Source organism: Hemicordylus capensis, chromosome 9 (genome assembly GCF_027244095.1).
Source record: "Hemicordylus capensis ecotype Gifberg chromosome 9, rHemCap1.1.pri, whole genome shotgun sequence".
Classification (NCBI taxonomy): domain Eukaryota; kingdom Metazoa; phylum Chordata; class Lepidosauria; order Squamata; family Cordylidae; genus Hemicordylus; species Hemicordylus capensis.
In genome coordinates this window covers 31831008-31850238 of record NC_069665.1, presented here as the reverse complement: position 1 = coordinate 31850238, position 19231 = coordinate 31831008, and the positions used below count along the sequence as shown (strand labels likewise).

The 19231-nt window shown below is 54.5% G+C and overlaps 2 protein-coding genes across 7 annotated transcripts in view; one reads left to right on the top strand and one right to left on the bottom strand.

Moving 5' to 3' along the window:
- The first annotated feature begins 548 nt into the window (after positions 1 to 548).
- NQO1 (NAD(P)H quinone dehydrogenase 1) lies at positions 549 to 4241 on the top strand. The gene is made up of 6 exons (XM_053270542.1): positions 549 to 675; positions 963 to 1139; positions 1277 to 1407; positions 2135 to 2248; positions 2661 to 2762; positions 3232 to 4241. The coding sequence occupies exons 1-6, from the start codon at positions 669 to 671 to the stop codon at positions 3538 to 3540; spliced, it is 840 nt and encodes a 279-aa protein (XP_053126517.1). The 5' UTR covers positions 549 to 668; the 3' UTR covers positions 3541 to 4241.
- Positions 4242 to 5355: 1114 nt separating this feature from the next.
- NFAT5 (nuclear factor of activated T cells 5) overlaps positions 5356 to 19231 on the bottom strand; it is a 55068-nt gene continuing 41192 nt past the window's right edge. For 5 of the 6 annotated variants that reach the window (XM_053270536.1, XM_053270538.1, XM_053270539.1 and 2 more), the window contains 7 exons: positions 19062 to 19114; positions 18160 to 18292; positions 17579 to 17656; positions 15109 to 15254; positions 11763 to 14208; positions 11045 to 11267; positions 5356 to 9902 (listed from right to left, as the gene is read on the bottom strand). In XM_053270536.1, coding sequence (XP_053126511.1) covers positions 11053 to 11267; positions 11763 to 14208; positions 15109 to 15254; positions 17579 to 17656; positions 18160 to 18292; positions 19062 to 19114 — 3071 coding nt within the window. In that variant the 3' untranslated portion in view covers positions 5356 to 9902; positions 11045 to 11052. The remainder of the gene's footprint in view (positions 9903 to 11044; positions 11268 to 11762; positions 14209 to 15108; positions 15255 to 17578; positions 17657 to 18159; positions 18293 to 19061; positions 19115 to 19231) is intronic. The other variant, XM_053270537.1, reaches the window with a different exon arrangement.

Sequence of the window (19231 nt, the reverse complement as noted above, 5' to 3'; positions counted from 1 at the left end):
TGGGCGTCACCCCCTCTCAGGAACTGGTAGAGCTGGAGAAGGTGCGGGAAAGGGCAACCCACCTGCTCGGGAGGCGACAGCACCTTGAAGAAAGGTGGCAAGAGTTTGGGCAGCGGGGTGGGGCTGAAGAGAGACTGGACAGACAGAGGTTATGAAACCAGGCCTGCTGAGAAGGAGACAAGAGCTTTCTCCTTCCCATAATACTAGAACTCAGGCTCAATTGAATTGGTTAGCAGGACAGACAAGAGATGCTTCTCGCAGCCCAGAATTCATCTGTGGAACTGACTGCCACAAGATGCTGCGACCTCTCCACGCCACTAGTTTGTTTGGCTTTCAGAGCGGGGAGGAGGCGGCGAGCTCTCTCAGTGGCTACTAGGCGCGATGGCTAAACCGAGGAGCCTCTGCTCCACGTTCCGAGGGAGGCAGTCCGCCTCTGAAAATACCCGCTGCGGGTGGGCTGCCTGCCTGGGAAAGGAGCGGCCGGGAATCGACGGCCCCGCGCCGGCACTTGGCGGGGCGGGCCCTCCGGGGCCAGGCGGGGCGGGCTGCTGCCGCCGCCTTCGGTGGACGCCCTGCCTGGGCGGAGCCCTATAAGAAAGAGACACTGCGCGGGGTCCGGCTTCGGCTCCTTCGGCGGCGGCAGCAGCAGCAGCAGCAGGAAAACCACCATGGCCGGTGAGTGCCGGGGGGGTGGGGGGTGGACCCCTGCCTCCGCCATCCCTCCCAGAGCCCCCGAGTCACCGGGCGGCAGCAGCAGCATTAGCAGCCCCGGGCCGGAGTCAGCGCCCACCCCCCGCCCCGCCCCGCCTGCCTCCCACCCCTGGGCGCGGGGAGTGCGGGCGGCGGCTGAGCGCGGACTTGGAGCCCCTGGGGAGTGCGGGCGGCGGGCGGCCTCCTGCTCCTCCCGGGGCGGGGGCTCCCGGCCCGGCCCTGCGTGACCAGCCAGGCCTCTCCCGCCGCAGGAGCAGCCCCCGCGCGCAGCGCGCTGATCGTCCTGGCGCACCCGGAGCGGAGCTCCTTCAACTTCGCCATGCAGGAGGCGGCGGCCGAGGCGCTGCGCAAAGCCGGCTGGCGCGTCGCCCTCTCCGACCTCTACGCGCAGAAGTTCGACGCCGTCCTGTCCCGCGCCGATGTCACTGGTAGGCAGCAGCAGCAGCAGCAGCGGCCGCTCCCCCGCCCGGCCCCGGCCCCTCCGCCCGGTCTCGGCCTGCCGCTGCCCGGGGCCGCTCGGCTGCCCGCCCGCCCGCTACCGCCTCTCGCTCTGCCTCACCCGCAGGCGCCCCGAAGGACCCCGACCGCTTCAACTATGTGGCGGAGGCCGGGCTGGCCTGGAAGGAAGGCCGCCTCCGCAGCGACATCGTGGCCGAGCAGAAGAAGCTGGAGGCCGCCGACCTGGTCATCTTCCAGGTAGGGGTCCCGAGCGGGCCGGGGGCTTCGGGCGGCCACGGCTCGGATGCCCTTCGGCTGAAGCGGGCCTGTAAGTCGGGCAGGGCCAGCTCTGGAGGGCAGCAGTTCACACACCTGTGAGCCTAGCCAAGACGCCCGTAGAGCCCGCGGGGGGGGGCGGGTCACGCGAGGGCCGGGCCGGGCCGGGCAACCGGGAACACGCACAGCTGCATCGCCAGCGTGGAGGGCTGGGACCGGGGAGGAACCCAGTTCAAATCCCCCTTCAGCCGTGAGCCTTGCTGGATGTGACTCTGGGCCAGCCACGTCTCTCTCGGCCTAACCGACTTCACAGGGTGGTTGTTGTGAGAAAGAAACCGAAGGCTGTAGTACACCGCTCTGGGCTCCTTGGAGGAAGAGCGGGATAGAAAATGTGGAGGAGGACACAGAGAGCTGATGGGGTCCAGGGCCGCGCCCCACACCTGCCCCAGCCCCGCCTCCACCCCAGGACTGGCATCCAAGTCACTAAAGCCCCGCCCCCAAGCTGGCCGTGGGAGCCAACTGGCTCTGTGGCACCCAGGCTGGGGAGAGGGCAGGCAGCTGCACCCTGGAGAGAAGGGAGGATCCTCTTGTGGGCGAAGGAGGCCGGCAGCTGGAGCCCAGTCGAGGAGCAACTGGGCACCGCTTGGCTGCAGGCGCCCCATCTTCAGGCAAGGTGTCAATGCCACGTGTGTGTTTGCTTCTCTTCCAGTTTCCCGTCCAGTGGTTTGGGGTACCAGCCATCCTGAAAGGGTGGTTTGAGCGGGTCCTCACTTCCGGCTTTGCCTACTCCTACAGTGCCATGTATGAGCAGGGGCCCTTCCAGGTGGGTATGGGGAGGGGAGGGGAGGGAGGGCCTTAAATGGGGCTGCTCTGGCCCAGGCGGGCAGTCTGCAGGTGGGGCATCTGAACCCTAGCGGCTCCTGTTTCAGCAGGCCCCTGCCCTTGGGCGGAAGAGCAGTGCTGGTGCTCAGAAATGCACCCAGGGCCTGTTGCCTGGTGCCAGCCTTCATCTGCAAAGCCTTCCTGCCCCAAAGTGAGCAGGGAAGGCTGGACACAAAGAACAGACTGCCAGGGGGTGGGGGGTGGGGTGGAGAAATCCACAGAGCAGTGGGGTGCCCTCTGCCCAAGAGCTACCCCTCTTTGGGGACTGTGCACCTGTTGCTGGCTCTGCCTGTGGGCATCGTAGCCTCTCCACTGCTGCCTGGTGCGCACGACTCGGCTTTGGTTTCCTACAGAAAAAGAAGGCGCTGCTCTCCTTCACCACTGGTGGGATGGGGTCCATGTACACCCCTGAAGGCATCAACGGAGACATCAATATCCTCCTGTGGCCAATACAGGTAAGGAAGCAGAACTGGGTGTCAAAGCCTGAGAAATGCTGCTGGGCCCACAGAGTAGCTCATCTATGTCATTTACTTGGCAACAAGTATTTAAGGATAGGGTACAAGCTTCCAGGATACACAGAACCCCTCCAGCTGCATTTTCTGGAGCACAGCTTGGGCAAAGAATCCTGTGTAAGCCAAAGTGTTACAACTTTTTAAAGGCAGTTGGCCAAATGAAGAGCATTTTGAGCTAACGGCACGTTCATATTTTCTTCTGAAACTGTAGCACAGCCCACAGTTCAAGGCTTTGGGGAGGTTTGGTTTGGTTTTAACCTAACATGCTGGTAAATTTGATGGTCGTAGTTTAGGGTTAGGGTCACTACTGCGACACCCTAGCAGGACCAGTATGTAGCTCTTTATGATGAGCCAAGGCTACCCCTCCAAAGTGGTACCAACACCTGTTTGCAAATGCTCTCTCCCCACACAGAGCGGCACCCTCCATTTCTGCGGCTTCCAAGTCCTGGAGCCACAGATTGCCTTCAGTATCGGCCACACACCACCAGATGCCCGCTCCCAAATTTTGGAGGGATGGAAAAAGAGACTGGCCACCATCTGGGAGGAGAAGCCCCTCCGCTTTGTCCCAAACAGTAGCTTTGACATGAGCTTTGCTGGGGGCTTTGTCCTGAAGAAGGAAGTCCAAGAGCAGCAGAAGGAGAAGAAATACGGGTTGGCGGTGGGTCAGCACCTGGGCAAGCCCCTCCCGCCTGACAGCCAAGTCAAAGCCCAGCAGGCATAGTCCCTCTGGGGCACTGCAGGCTTGGCTTGCGGGGGGGGGGGGGCCTTCCCTGGCCGGCTGCTCAGCAGGACTTGGCCCTCCTCCTTGGGGTTGGGTCACACACTACTGTCTCCCCTCCTTCTTGTGGGTCCTCCTCCAAGGACCCGGATTCAGTGGAGTCTGGCTCAGCACGGGGCCTGTCTGCGCAAGGGGCAGTGCTGCTAGCCGTGCTCTCCGCTGATGTCCCTCCTTGCCCCGGCTTTTCAGCACAACTCTCTCTGTCCTGTCGGGTCCTCCACTCTGGCAAGTTGGCCAGCATTTGAGGCTAGTAGAAAAAGCAGAGGGCCACACTCCCAACCATATGTTGGTGTGGGGCAGGGCTGCTCCACTCTGGCCCTCTTGAAGCGGTTGGACTGCAACTCCCTTCATCCCTCTTGCCTCGGGGGCTGGGGATGATGGGAGTTGTAGTCCCAACAGCAGCTGGAGGGCCACAGTTGGGCAGCCTTGCAGTGGGATAAGCCCCAGCCTTAAGCCCTCTTACCTCAGTAACGGAAAATGGGTAAGGAACCTCTTTCATTCCACCTCGGAGAAATCCGTGGGCTTTCATGGGTTCTAAGGAACACACAAAATAGATGGGAAAGAAAAGGGTTTTAAAAATACTGACTGTGGCAACTGTCTTGATGCAAACAGCCGAATTGGAAATAAAGGCACTCAGAAGCACAGGTCACCTTGTGTCTAGCCTCTGTTGCCCTATTTCATGTGGGGTGTTGGTCGTACCGTTGGCAGTCTGTGAGGGGGGCTTCCCCCCATGCCTAGGCCACCCCTCCCATGCACGGCCGGCCTGTGTACAGATCAGATGGGCCAGTTCCAAGTCTGCTCCTCCACGCCACATCGCCAGGAAGGTTACCCAAACCCAATGCCGCCCCCCCACCCCCGCTGCCTCTGGCCAGGAGTGACCGGTTGCTCCCGGCTGTCCTTTGGGGCATTTGTCCAGAGGGGACCAAGTGCTTGGGCCTCCTCCAGGCTAAGAAAGCACAGCCTCCGGCGACATCACTTGGACCACGGGACACGTGAGCACCGGCTGCCTGCACCTTGGCGAGGGGGAGGGGCTTCTTGTGCAGAACAGGCCAGTGGCTTGGACTAGAGGCTCTGTGCCCAGCCTCTGCTTGCCCAGGGCATTACCTGGGCAAGCAGTTTTGACCCACACACGCTTGGCAGAATGTGTGGGGGGTTTCTTTAATAAATAGAAGCAGAGCGGAAAAAGTGGCACCACCACCATGAACGGGAATGTGGGAAGTCCCTCCTGTTTACAGATGGGCAATGCAAGCCAAGCAAGCAAAAAAGAATCCCCCTCCCCAGCTCCAAGACGGCATCCCCTGAAGGGCCCCTCCCCACCATTCATGGAGTGGGAACACCCAGGCTTCCCTAATGTTCCTCCAGTGGGCAAGTCAGCTGGCCCCCAGAGCTACTGCCCAGACCCCAAGCCTAGCTGGATTTGCTTATGGAACAGGGGCACAGGCTTGGCAGACCCACTGAAGCCCTGGAGCAGCTTGTTTGGGGCCAGCTGCCTTCAGGAACCACATCAAGGGCTCAGGGAAAATAGACATGGCCCTCTTGGGATCTGAGCACAACCTTACTAGAATCCAGGCCTGCAGCCCCCATGATGTAAAAGGGCTCCAACCACCACTTTTAAAAGACTCTGGCGGGGGGTGGGGAGGAGAGAGGCTAGCTCCTGATTCACTCTCAGCCTCCTGACCCCAAGTCTAGCCATTGGGACGCCCAGCGACGGTTCTTGCCCTCGAAAGAAAGGGGCACAAGCAGTTGCACACGGCAAAATGAAAACTTTCAAAGTTTTATTCTTGACTGCAGCTGTGTACAGAAATATAGTTGCCAGTATACAAATGTTCCAATAGAAGCAAAATATCTTTTTTTCTTTTTAATATTCAACGAGTTATCACAGGGTAGCTAAAAACAAATGCAAATGAGTCCCCCCCCCGCCCACCCTTAATCCACCCAATAGAATAAACCAAAAACTGGTCATCAGTGCTCTGAGAAACTCCACCGACACAAGCCAGGGACACACAACACAAGGGGCCATCGGAGGCGACATTCACATTGCAGGGTTGTGGAAAGGGCTGCTCAGCGGCTGCTCTGTGCCCTGCTCTCAACTCTCACAGCAACAGGGCAGAGAAACCAGGCGGGGGAGGCACGCACGCACACACACACACGAGCGTAGAGTAGCACCGACCAAGATCAACAGAGGTAGAGGGCTCTGGTTTCAGGCCGATCCAAGCTTATGCATCTGACAGCACACAGAGCTGCAGGGGAAACCCATCTCTTGGGAGGAGGGCAAAATGGCCGCTGCGGGCCAGAGAGATACAGGGAGAGTCTTGGTCTCGCCGCTGGTCCTGGAACTCCCAGACATCCAGGGACTGTTGAGCATGTGACAGGCCAGGCCAGGCCCTACCTTGGCCAAACAGAACGCTGCGACAAATACCTAGACTGGATTCCCGCGGCCAGATTCCCACACTGATGGTGACTGTGATGCAAGGAAGCAACCCTTGCACCACCCAAACAGGCATGTGTGAGCGGTGGTGGTGGTGGTGGTGGGGGGGCTTGAGGCCAAGCTGTTCATTGCCAAAAAGGGAAAGCCCGAGGTGGTGACCCCGCTGCCTGGCCTAGCCCCTCTGATCTAACGTGGCCTGGGATGGGATGTGCCAGCCATGGCAGGAGGATGCAAAACTCCTTTGCTGGCCCTGCCTGTCTGGGGGTGGGGGGTTGAGAGAGGGTTGCCTTTCCATGGGCTCCTCTCGCTCAGGTCTTGCCTTTTGTGCAGCTCAGAGGGACCTGCTGCCTTAAAGGCCTTTATAGTTCTACAGGAAGTCAGTTCCCAGCACTGCTCCATTCCCAGGGGGTGCAGCAGACCTAACTGGGAGGAAAGGAAGCTCCTCCTGCCGTTGGAGCCTCTTGCTGGGTCCTGCCCCTCCCGCCATTCGCTGATCGAACTGCGCAGGCACAAAGCCAAGTCTTCTCTGTCTCTCCCCATTGCAGCCAGTCTGAGGGAGCTAGCTTTGGACTGATGCAATACAGGAGGATGAAGGGACACGGGACAGGTGTGTGTGTGTGTGTCAGAACACAGAAGAAGCAGCGGCGAGATATGCTTCCCTGGGCAATGGAGGCTCTGCTGCCACAGAAGAGCCTCCAAGGGGGCCTTTGCAGGCTCCTCCCCTCTTGTTGCTCCCTGCTGGCTCCTCCCAAACCGTTAGGAAAGATACAGCGCCAGCCCTCAACAGCCACTGAGCAGGCCCTTCCTTCCAAAGACATACTTTTTGTAACCAGATCACATGTTCAAAATGTTGCACATTTAAATACTGACCTAAAATGGGCCAAGAAGAGTAAGAGATTAAAAAGAGAACGGACGTCACTGTTTCACACGGAATAGCAACAGCAGCCAGAGCCCTTATTACAACCAAAAGGCGGGTTTCTGCTGGAGTGGTTTGGGGAGAAGGAGCACGGTGGATGGGGGCAGAAGTCTTGGTTCAAGAAAGAATTGGTCCCTGGTGACTCGGCACGGTCCCACCAAGGTCCTGCCACCAAAGTGACCCGGACCCAGCAGCGTGCCGGTCGAGCTGCCCGCCCTCGCCCGCCGGACACCCTTCAGCCTCTTCCAGAAGCCCCTCCCAGCCTGCCTCGGGCACAGCCACAGACCCCTCCCATCTCTCTGCTCAGGAGCACAGCCTTCTCTGTGTCCCTGCAGCCAGAGGAGCAAGGCAGACGCTCCTCTCCTCTCAAGGATGATCAACAATGCCATGGACATTGTGAAATGGGGAAAGCAGGTTCCAATCGTGAATTATTTTAGTGTTGTCATAAATTACCAAGTTAGCAATTAAATACTAGACATTAACAATGAGTAAAAGCTGAGTGACTCGTGCTAGAAGGAACCCGAAAGCTCAAGAACGCGTCCTGAGTAGTGGGCCCCCCCCCCGCCCGGGTCACCCTGCAGCGAAGCGGCCCCCACAGCCAATCCGTACAGATGCCGGCTGATGGAATGGCCAGAGATGATCACACGATGGATGTTGCAAACAAGGAGGCCTTCATCAAGACTTCACAGCAGGGGCGGCTTGTCCTACCCAGCTGGGGGCGGGACACCAAAGGAGGCCGCTTGGGTAGCTCCACTCTCCCCTGTGCTGCCTGCAGGCTGGCCATTCATCAGGCAGAGCTGCGAGGTTAACGGAACAGCTCTACCAGACAAGCAGGCAGTGCAGCACTTGGGTAGGGTAAGGGGAGAGAAGAGCCATCCAAGCTGCCTCATTCAGGATCAGCTGCTACTGCTGCACACCAACCCCTCCCCTCCCCTCCATAACTGGATGCCATATTGTGGGGAAACAGATGATAAGCTCACACATTTGCCACAAAAATCTGTGGCAAAAATAATGTGTGTGTGTGTGTGTGTGTGTATATATATATATATATATTTCATATTTATGCCAATGTACTCACTCAGTACAAATAGCAAAATAGTTTACCATTTCCTAAATACAAAATAGAGCTTTCCAAAAAAATGAAACACACATTAGATATAAACCATCCAAAACCTGAACGATTGAAAACGTTATTCAAAATTAAGTGACCCAGAGCAGGTCTCTTTCTGAAAAGTTCCCTTCATATCGGCCAAAACAGCCTGTACTACTGAAAACATAACTCAACGCCTCTCCAGGAGAGACAGACAGACAGAACGCGCCACCGACTGCACGCATCAGAGACGGGCTGGCATGGAACAGGACAACAGTTAGGACAAAAACCCCAAAGCACGACTCTACGTAGCTCAAGGTGGCACACAAGTTAGAAAAAACACAGAGGGGGAGCCTAGAAAACCATTTACAGGCTAAATTCTTCTCTACACAAAAGTAACAAAAACTGAAACCAAAACACATACTAAAAAACACGTCCCCAAGGTCAGCGAGAGCCACACACGAAAGCCGCTGGGTGACAGACGCCACAAGCAGCACTGGATGTGCAGGAGAAACAGGCAAGAGAAGCACAAATCCAGATGGAAGGCTGTGGCATGAGTGCCCTGGAGAACGCCTGGCCCTGGGTTTGTCCTCCGGGTGCCAGGACTGCACCTGCCCTTGATGCTGAACTGGGCAAAAATTCTGCAGGAGAGCACGTCCTTCCTCACATGAGGCGAGGGGCCCACAGAGGTGCTGCCCAAGGCCTGGGAGGGCTGCCCTTTCCCCGCCCAAATCTGGGTTTGAACTTCGGACTCTGCCCCAGCACCACTCAGCAAAAGGGCTTCGGGAGCAGAAATCAACTCTCCTCCCTGCAGACCATGGAGGCATCGATCAACTTGGCCCTTCCATCCCACAGCAACCAACATTTTAACTTCCCAGAAAACCAGCTGGGGGTTCCTACTGGCAGGGGGAAGTATACGTGAAGCCAGAGAAAGGGGGTTAAAGAGGAAGGCGATTCAGCTGACACCCCAATGCTGGTGGTCAAGCTGAGCCTCAAGGGGAGTCAATTCCTCAACCCAGCCACGGCCCCCTCCTGAAAGGAAAGAGGGGCAGAGCTCGGGGCTGAGGAGCATCCCCCTCTTGAGCGGCCCTACTGGGCGGCCCCCAGCCTCTCCCAAGTTGTACTTGTCTTCTTGGAAAGGAAGCCCCATATTCTCCAGGAGGACCCTCTGCCTGCTGGCCCACTTCTAGGAGTATGGATGAAGCCAGCAAAGGCTTCCATTCAGCTGTAAGGACCGGTTCCCACTTGTGTGTTCACTGCTCAACTGCAAGGTCAGGCAGGCACATGCAGGTGGGAAACCCATCACGACAGACTGCAGGCTGAACACACACACGCTCGTCGCCTCAAGCAATGTCCTCCCGATGAAAACCACTGACATCTTCAGCTGCAAGCCAAGCGATAAATGCCCTCAAGCAACGAGCCTGTGAGAGAGTCAGGCATATGAGGAACCCAACCATTTCGGGACACAGGAGATCCCCAGGTGCTTCACAGCCTGTCCCAAGGGTTGTGAAGGAGCCAGGAAGCAGGCAGGGTGGGGCAAGGGAAGAGGACACAGTTCCGTGGCCTTTCTTGCCTTGTCTAGCTGCAGTGGGTAAGGAAGCAGCAACGCTCCACATCCCCACAGCAGGGCTAGAGACGGGGAACCATCCAGCCCAGGCCTGGGCAACACAAAGGCCTCTCTCAGCGCCAATAAATCTCTCTCTCCTGCTCAGCAGCCGTTTGCCAGGTTCGGCACAGGTGCTCTTCCAAAGCAAGGGGGAAGGCTATGTTTTCCCTTGGATCCAGGCCATCTTTTGAACAGAGGAAAGTTAAACTCCAGAATCACAAGAGCTAAAGGAATCTTGCAAGTCCATTTTTCTACCTCAGGATTTCTGAAGCAAAAGGGAGGAAGAGAGAGAAAGAGAGAAAAGACACAAAGTTAGGGGAAACAGGGAGCGCCAGCCTTCTTTCCCAATGCTCTTGAATTCAACAGCACCCAATACTGAGTCTTTCCCTCCGTGCTGAATCCAACAATGCTAACCCCTGCTAACTTGGCAAAGAGGCACTTTTTAACGTGGTGGTTCTCTTTTATTTAGCAGGGGGAGAGTAACTGGCTCTATCCACCCCCAGCACAGGACCGCCAGTGACTGTTGCTGTGTCTCTCTTATGTTTCTTTTCTTTCTGGACAGGGATCCATCTTATTTATTTATTTTATTATTTCTCTGTGTAAACCGCCCTGAGCCATTTTTGGAAGGGCAGTATAGAAATCAAATGAATGAATAAAATACACACGGGCAACTGCCTCACACCAGACAGAATCCCCACCCACCCATGCTCTCCGTTTGGCCACATCAGTAGCCCCTGCAGCAGCCGAGAGCCTGGCAAAACTCATCATGCCAAGCCCCTGGGGGGTGCGGTTGACTTCAAACATGGTTCCAGCACATGTCGTCTAAGAAAGTTCTCTCAGAAGCGCACAGAGGGTAGGCCGCCTTGGCTCTCCAGTTGTTGCTGAACCTCACCTTCCTTCATCCTCAGCCACAATAACCTGCAGCTGCGGATGACGGGAGAGGTGCTTCAAGAACAACTGGAGAGCCAAGGCTGCCTCCCGCACCCAGCTATAGGAAGAGGTCTCCCCGGGAAGCGTTTTGGAGTCAACGGTTTCAGGCTCAGGCTGGGGATGCAGGCAAGGCCAGCACCTCAACCATTCCAGTTTGGATTCTGAGCACTACCCTCCCATGGCAGCCGACAGCACAAGCAACAGAGCTCAACACTGAATGAATGATGCTGCTAAGCGGCTACTGCTCCCACAGAACTAAGTCAGGAGCCCAAAGAACCAGGAAAGGCCATCCAAGAATCAAGCTGAATCGGGATGAGCTCTCAGAGTTGGTCACTCATTCTAATCTTAATTCAAGGGAGAAACAGGATGGAGACTTCTGTACACTCAGCGATTTCACTAAAAAAAATCCCTGCCATCCATGGCAGAAGAACAGCGAGACCAGCCCCACCTAGCGTCCGACCCAAATCTCCAAGTCACCTGGCCAGTTAGAAGGAGCCCGCCATGTTACTGCTCCCCTGGCTCTGGAGAGACACCAGCAGCTCATCAATCTTCTTCATATTCTGATTGGTGCTCAGCTGAGGGCTCTCTGACATCTGCTGGGACAGGAGAGTCGTGACTGACGGCTGTGCCTCCACCTGCGGCTGACTTATCGCAATCATCTGATCGGACATTGTCGCTGGCCCAGATGGGAGGAGTTGGTCTGTTGAGAGAGAGAAGATTCATGTGAGAACAGAAACACCTTTTCAGGCAGCAACGGAGGCCCTCCTCCCGATCCCACTATCCCCGCCTTCAGAAGTGAGGCGGTGAGCATGAAAGAGGAGGTCTTTTCTGTGGGGGCACTGCAACCTGGGAACGCCCTGCCTGCCCCTCTGTGGGTGGTGAAAACCTGCCGCCTCAGCAGAGGCGCTACCCCAGGGTTAAAGGGGTATTAAGCAGCAACTGCTGCTGGACAGGACTGTGCTTTGTGTTTGTGTCTTACAGGAATTTGACTTAATATTGCTTTCTGTTTTCTTTGGGGAGTCTGAGTGGACTGAAAAAGCAAGGGAGAAGTCCCGTCCCCCCCCAGCAGCTGCCCCTCCATCCGCCACTCAGCCCTACTCTGTCCCTTCTCTCTCCTCATGAGATGTGCCACGTGCTACGGGGTGTGTGGCCTACATGCCCAATACAGAGATCCCTACAGGCACTCCACACTTACTGTCCTGCATGCTGAAGAGGAAGATCCCAGAGGTCTGCCGAGATGAAGCCGAGGAGTTCTGCAGCTGGTTCATGGCGCCGCCAGGAGCACTGTGGAACAGAGCAGCCTGCTGCTGCTGCTGCTGCTGCTGCTGCTGCTGGGGGGGTGACGCGGCCCCCTGCATGCCCGCCATGCTGCTCTGCGGGGAGTAGAGGGAGGGCTGCTGCAAGTCTTGCTGGCTCATGCTGCTCTGCAAGGCAGACATGGAAGCCGATGAGATGAAGAGGGTGATGGGCTGCTCCTGAGAGCTGGGGGGTCCTTGGACCAAGGGGTGGAACAAGGCGGGCTGCTGCGGCTCCGCTTGGGTGGACCCTGGGCTCTGGCTCTGGAACTGCATGGGCTGCTGCTCCTGGCTCATGGGCGCCATGCTGGCCGGCGGGTGGAAAAGGGACTGGCTCTGCTGCTGCTGCTCCTGGCTAGCCATTGGGCCGGGGCTGGGGTTGAACATCAGGTTCTGCTTCTGAGGGGTCATTGAGCCCATTGTGCTCTGACTGCCGAACCTCAGATTTTGCTGCTGCTGCTGCTGCTGCTGCTGCTCTTGAGAGGGGGTGCTGGTCTGAAGAGCCACCATGGAGTGCGAGGACTGAAACATGGCTCCTTGCTGGCTAGGGGGCACGCCAGAGGGAGGGAGGGAGCCCAGCGAGACCTGCGGCTGGAACATGCCCTGCTGCTGGGGCTGCTCTTGGGTCAGCATCGGGCTCTGGAGGTGTGAGAGTGGAGGCTGCTGCTGGAAGGAGGGCGGAGGCGGCGGCTGCTGCTGCTGCTGCTCAGCACTGGCAGGTGCTTGCAACGAGGACATGGAATTCTGGGCAGTGAAGAAGGGCATCTGCTCTTCCTGGGTGACTGAGCCACTCATGGAATTCTGGGGAAGAAAGAGGTTGCCCTGCGGCTGGTCCTGCACAACTGAGCTGCTCTGCAGGACTCCCAGGGTGCTCTGGGAGTGGAACATGGGAGGAGGCTGCAGCTGCTCCGAGGAAGAGGCGGCACTCTGGCCATGGAAGAGGGCACTTGGCGTCTCCTGGGAGACGTTCTGGGCCTCTCCAAGGGGGCTCTGCGAGTGGAAAAGCTGGGCCTGCGAGTGAGGCCCCTGCTGCAAGAAGCTTCCAGCCTGGAGGGACATCATCTCCCCGCCCTGCTGGAAGAGGGCCCCGCCCTGCTGCTGCTGCTGCTGCTGCGCTCCCCTGCCTTGGACGGCCATCAGGTTCTCCGAGGAAGGGAACAGGCTGACCTGCGGCTGGCTCTCCCCGCTGTGCTGCATGGGGACCAGGCCTTGAAAGACGCTGTTCTGCATCTGCTCCGCCTGGTCTGACACCTCTTCGCCTTCAGCTGGGCCCGGAGACTGGAACATGGCAGAGCCGCTGGTGGGCCCCTGCTGCTGCTGGGGCGGAGTAGTCGCTTCACTGCCAGGAACCCCAGGGGAAGAGAACAGCTCGCACTGCATCTGCATGTCTTCGCTTGTCGACAGCCTGCCCATCATGTGTGAGGCGGCTTGCTGATACACTGGGGGCTGCTGGAGATTTCCATTTCCCGAAGAGGAGGAGGAGAACAATTCCGATTGCATCTGACTGGCTGCCTGGCAGAGGCCTTGCTGCATCTCCATTACCATCGCTGCAGAGGTCTCCATGGCTTGCTGCTGCTGCTGCTGCTGCTGCTGGCTGGACAAAGCATCTTCCGGCTGTGGATGGCCATTCTCCGTTCTGGCAGAGAGAAGCTCCTCAGCCCGCGAGTGGACTGGCTCTGAGGGGGAAAACAGCCCCGGGCTAACTCCGTTCTGGATTTGGCTGACTTGTTGGAAGATCTCCGCATTCAGCTGCTCTTGAACATCCTCATTATCGGATCCAGAAAACAAGACGGAGTTCAGCTGCTGCCGAACTTCCATCACCTGCTGAACCAAGTCAACGTTTCCGCTGCTGCTGGCAGTGCTGGACTGAAAGCTCCCTGCTTGGAGCTGCTGGATCGTGTTCTGCAGCTGGTTCACTCCACTGGCTGAGGAGAACATGTTGGAGGAGATCTGCTGCTGCAGTGCCTGTGCTGACTCCTGAAGCGGTGACTGCTGTTGGGAAGCCTCCGTCAACTGGGACAGAGTCATGACCCCTGCGTCCGGCTGCAGCACCTCTCTGGGCTGGGACTCTCTCGAGGGAAACTGGGCCGCCTGCTGCAACAAGGTGTCGCTGTTCTGCAGCTGGCTGGGAGCAGAGACAGCTGGGAAGCTGCCAGGCTGTGCCATGTCCTGTGTCTGGAGGGCCGGCATAACCTCTGGAGAATACACCTCTGGCTGGAGCTGCTGCTGCTGCTTTTCGCCCTCTGACGCTAAATGAGAAGTGGAAGAGGAGAAAGTGCCACTTCCCAAGAGACTGGACATGTTGGTCTCCAATGCTGCTTGAGATGACCCAATGACATTGGCTGCCTAAAGGGAAACACACAGTAAGAAGAGGAAGTAAGAAATGAGGATACCCGCGTATGGTGACTCAATGTGTTTACAAACCTCCCCAGCGCAAGACAGAAAGTGTGAAAGAGCCTGCTTGTGCCTCTCCTGAAGGAGCCACAGGGAGCTACGAAAACCTCCTGCTAAAAGGCAGACTTACAGACCAGTGGAAAAAAAGAAGAAAATAGAGTGTGCCTGTTTGACTAATCTGCTCACTTGGGGCTTTAGCCAAAGAAAATTGCCAGTAGTCAGACCAAGTCCCATTGCAATAAGTGGGACTCACTAACTTGTCACATGGATTCAGTGGTGCTCACTCATGACCAGCTTTGTTTGAATACAACTTCATAGCCTGGAGAATGTGGGTAACAGCACTGATGCTTAGTGCGATGTGGAAGACAGTGTGTTGACAGGCAGCATGTGGAGAGTAACATTGCTATGGCATTCTGAAGAAAAGCAGACACAGGCCTTTTCTTAATGCAAAGGAAGCTGCAAGATAGGCCTGCTGAGCCGATCTCCTAGGGCAGGGGCTCCCAACCAGTGGTACTCCAGATGTTGATCAACTACAACCCACCCACCCTGCTACAATTTATTGTGGCTGTGGGTGATGGGAGTTGTAGTGCAGCAACATCTGGAGGACCACCGGATGGGAACCCCTGCTCTAGGGCAAGGGCAAGCACAGGCATACTTCAGACCACGCCAAAAGCTCTGCCTGGAACACAATGGCAGCTCTTTCACACTCCAGTGCCAAGGAAACAGGTACCTCTTGGGACTTGGCTTTAGTCCAGGGCAGTCTTGCTATTTATACGGTTGCATATCAAATGAACGCCTGAGAGCACAGAAGCCTGAGTGTGAACAGCATCCGGGGGAGTCAGTACCATTTACCTTAAATACCGGAGGAGACCTTTTCTCGGCCGCGAGTTCCATGGGAGCAGCCTCTTCACTCTTAATCATACTGTTTGGCCTGAGTGGAGTTATCAAGGCACTGGGAAGAATATTTACCTTGTCCAGATTGCAGCCACTGGCATTCACTGCAACAGATTAATAGACAGAGAGTTAGTTACCAGAGGTGGTGGGGGGCCTTTGGGGAGCCACCTTAACTCTCCCAAGAATGGTTACACACATTTAAACATGTAACATGCCTTGAAGGGAACAGTACCCAATTTACCAGATGTTTCTACAGCATTTGACAGGCTGTGTGTTAACAGTGGCAGGGAAAGCAACAAGTCTTGTGACACTGGCAGAGATGTGCTAGAGACCAACACATCTATTGGGGCAGAAGCTTTCGTGGACTATGGCCCCCATAAGTCAGTCTTCAAACTGCCACAAGGCTCTGCTTTATGCCAAAGAAAAAGCAGCCTCTGTGCTTTCAGCTTTCTTGCCCATACGGTTTTAAAGCTCTGAAAATTCAAACAGCATCTATTTGCAAGCCGCTAAGTTTCCCACACTCTATAACAAATCATTAAAATCGTGCCTGAGAAAACTTCCACTTTTCAAATTCCTTCATATGTTAAGGGTTGCAAGTTAACAGGCAGCAAAGGTAACAATAGAACCAGTAGATGTTTTCAAATAATCCTATGAAGAAAATGTGCAAAAAAGATTAAAGCTGGAGTTAGGAGCACCAACAACTGGTGGCCAAGCATGGACTGCCAGGAGCCAGAATCAGCAGCATCAGCATGTCCTGGGGGCTTACAAGGAAAGATGGCAACAGGTGAACTGCAAGAACATGGGAGTTATGCAAGGAAAAAAGAGAAGGGGTGCAATGGGAGCCAGAAGACAGTTCCACGTGAACATTTGTCATCAGCATTCTGAACCAAGGAAGCTTCTGAGGAACTTGGGCTGGGCGAGAAAACTGGACAGATGCCCACACTGGACAGAGAACCACCCAGAGGCACAGTCCAGCACACTCAGCGCATATTGCTCCACATTCCACTCAAAAGGTACTCTGAAAGCACAGGGGGGAGGTGCAGAGTTGTGCCTGCTGACCCTGCTCCTGGCATCAGCACATGCACCGGCCATGCTCCCCAATGTCCACATGTTCCTCTGCTGAACATGCACAGGTACCCTTTCAGTGTCCCCTCTAACAGGGATTCCCAGATGTGGTTGACTACAACTCCCAGAATCGCCAGCTGCAATGGCTTTTGTTTGAGGATTCTGGGAGTTGTAGTCAACCACATCTGGGAATCCCTGTTAGAGGGGACACTGTACCCTTTCAGACCTTTCACCCAGCATGCAGAGATCAGGGGGCCAGAGCGAGCAAGCACAGCTTTAATCCTCAATCCAAGTGTCAGAAGGAGGACCCTTCTGAATAGGGCTTCCGTCACACAGCCGAATGGATCAAAGGGGGCCAGGCCCAGATATTGGCTCTCAAGAAAAGAGGAGCATGTTCTAGCCATCCTGAAAATATCCAAAATGCAAACCTTGAAGCCAATCATTTTCAACTGCAGCCCTGCTCTCCTGAGTAGTTTCTGAAATGCAACTGGCTTCAGCACACTGTAATCAGTGTGGAGCCAGTGTGGTGTAGTGGCTAGAGTGCTGGACTAGGACCAGGGAGACCCGAGTTCAAATCCCCATTCAGCCATGATACTAGCTGGGTGACTCTGGGCCAGTCACTTCTCTCTCAGCCTAACCTACTTCACAGGGTTGTTGTGAAAGAGAAACTCAAGTATGTAGTACACTGCTCTGGGCTCCTTGGAGGAAGAGCGGAATATACATGTAAAAATAAAATAATAAATGAACAAACAAACAAACAAACATTTTAACAGGCAATGGCCCAGACCAAGAAAGGCAATCACTTCAGAAAAGCCAGTCATGGCCGGTACTACAAAAAACACATGACCCAGAACACAAAGCCCCAGAGCCCACATGCAGAGCAGGGTGCTTTCAACAGGGCAACTCTGACACCATTCTTTCCCATGAAATGCCTTAACAAGTTATTTGGAGGAACTTCCAGTTTAAGCCAACAGTACTGGGAGCATTTTGTCATACCAAAAACAAGAAGCAGGGATGTGGACACAAGGGTTCACCATTCTCACACAAAGAAACCTGAATTTCTGCTAGGCACATCAGTGTCAACATCGCCTCTCTGCTTCACCTTCAACACTGCCCCATCAAGCACAGAAAGAGGGCTCTGAGCCATTTTGAGATGTTCAATCCATATCAAAAAATGAAGGTTTGTATCACAGCAAAGATTAACTTCAAGAGTGAGCTTCAACGTACACCCACTTTTGCTGTGAAAAGGATTCTCAACAGTCTGTTAACAATAGAATCATAAGGCAGTTTTATGAAGCTGAAAAGGCCTTTAGAAAGCTGATATAAGAACTCAATAGATTAACACCCCTAAGAGTTAAAATACCTTTGATTGCTTCATCAAAAGAGCAGGGCTGTGTTGGGCTGGATATTTCTTGCTTCACATTCACGCTCAGAGTACCAGCTGTCAATGCAAAAGACATCACTGACTTTCAAAACAGATGTAAAGCAAAAAAAGTTCCCACACAAGATGAAAAAGCACATTCAGACATGTCCCCCCACCCTCACTGTTCAGGGGAGGGGGAAATCTACAAGCACCACTAGCTATAGATTTCCAAATAAAATGCAAATGATTGCCATGACCAAGGTTTCCCTTTAGACAGAACATACGCCTGCTTTTCACAAAGTGCTGCAGGCCAAAATGCATCCTCTCATATACACGCTTCGAGCTTCAAAAGGTGAGCTACGGTCTCTCGAGCACGGTCAGTTTGCCTCTTTTGGACAGGGAATTTCCAAGAGGATGCCTTTGCCATGCAGCAGTCAGGTCAATGAGGGAACAAGCGGCTGCCCACCCAACTGCCCTGCTCTCTTCCTCAGCCTCTTCTAGAGACTCCAAAAGTAAAGCCTTGAAAGGCAGTGCAGAAATAGCGGTCAAGGCCCCTTCCTAGAGATCCATGCAGTACATACATGTGTCTGGAGTGTACGTAAATGGCTGGATGTCATGTGATCTCCCGGCATTGGTCATCACATAGATTCCCACAGAAACAGGTGCTGTTATCTGCTGGTCGTGATATGGCGGCACCTTCACAATTAGATGATTCTGTGTCCAAAGAAAATTCTGCTGGGGTTTACAAAGCCTTACAACCTTGATTCTTCAACTGACTCTAATACTACAAGATAGATTCACAACAGGCAGCTGTCATCATGTGTAGAAGACTCATTCAGGTGCACTGAATGTGCAAGGAGGGGGTTCTTGTATCTGTACACTGTATTTTCATAGCAATTGTCATGTTAAAATGTGAAGTGCCTCAACGTGTGGGGGGCTGTCTGAAATCTTTAATTTTAGAATACAGAAGCATGTCATCTTTGCTCAGGGCAAGATACCAACATTAAATCGGAAAGAACAGATGCTAATGACTCATGGAAGGAGCTCCCTGAGTTTCAGAAGATGCACCACAATTGCAACTCAATATGGAGGGAAATGAGAGGAGAAGCAGCAAAGCACTGCATCAGAAATGAAAGCAACTCATTTGCAGGCAGTCTGCAAACAGAAAGAGGCCACATTTGTCAGATACTATCTATGTCAAATTATCCACCCAAGCCTATTAGTTCAATCTATTTGGCCACGTGATTGTCAGACAAAAAGTTTCAGTTAACTTAAATGAAGAACAAACAGGTTTATTTAATTTAGGAGTAAAACACTGGTAGCTTATCTAAGCTGGTTTTTGTTGTGAGATCTTTCCTTTCAAACAAAATTGTAACAGAAGCAAGTTCTCAATACTTTTAGGAACAATTAGAGAATTTTATTCCAGCTACAAACAGAAAAGTTGTTACAATTAAGACACCAAAGCACCCTAAAAGGCACGTACCTGATGAAACAGCTCCATGTCGATTTCTGCTTCTGCCTTCCAAGAGTTTTCATCTGTTTGGAAGCAGAGAAAAGCATTACCACACATGCTAAGTTTAGCTTATTAGCTGCCAGCAATAGTAATAATAAACAAACATTATTTGTTAGCCACCTCATAACAAATTGTTCTCT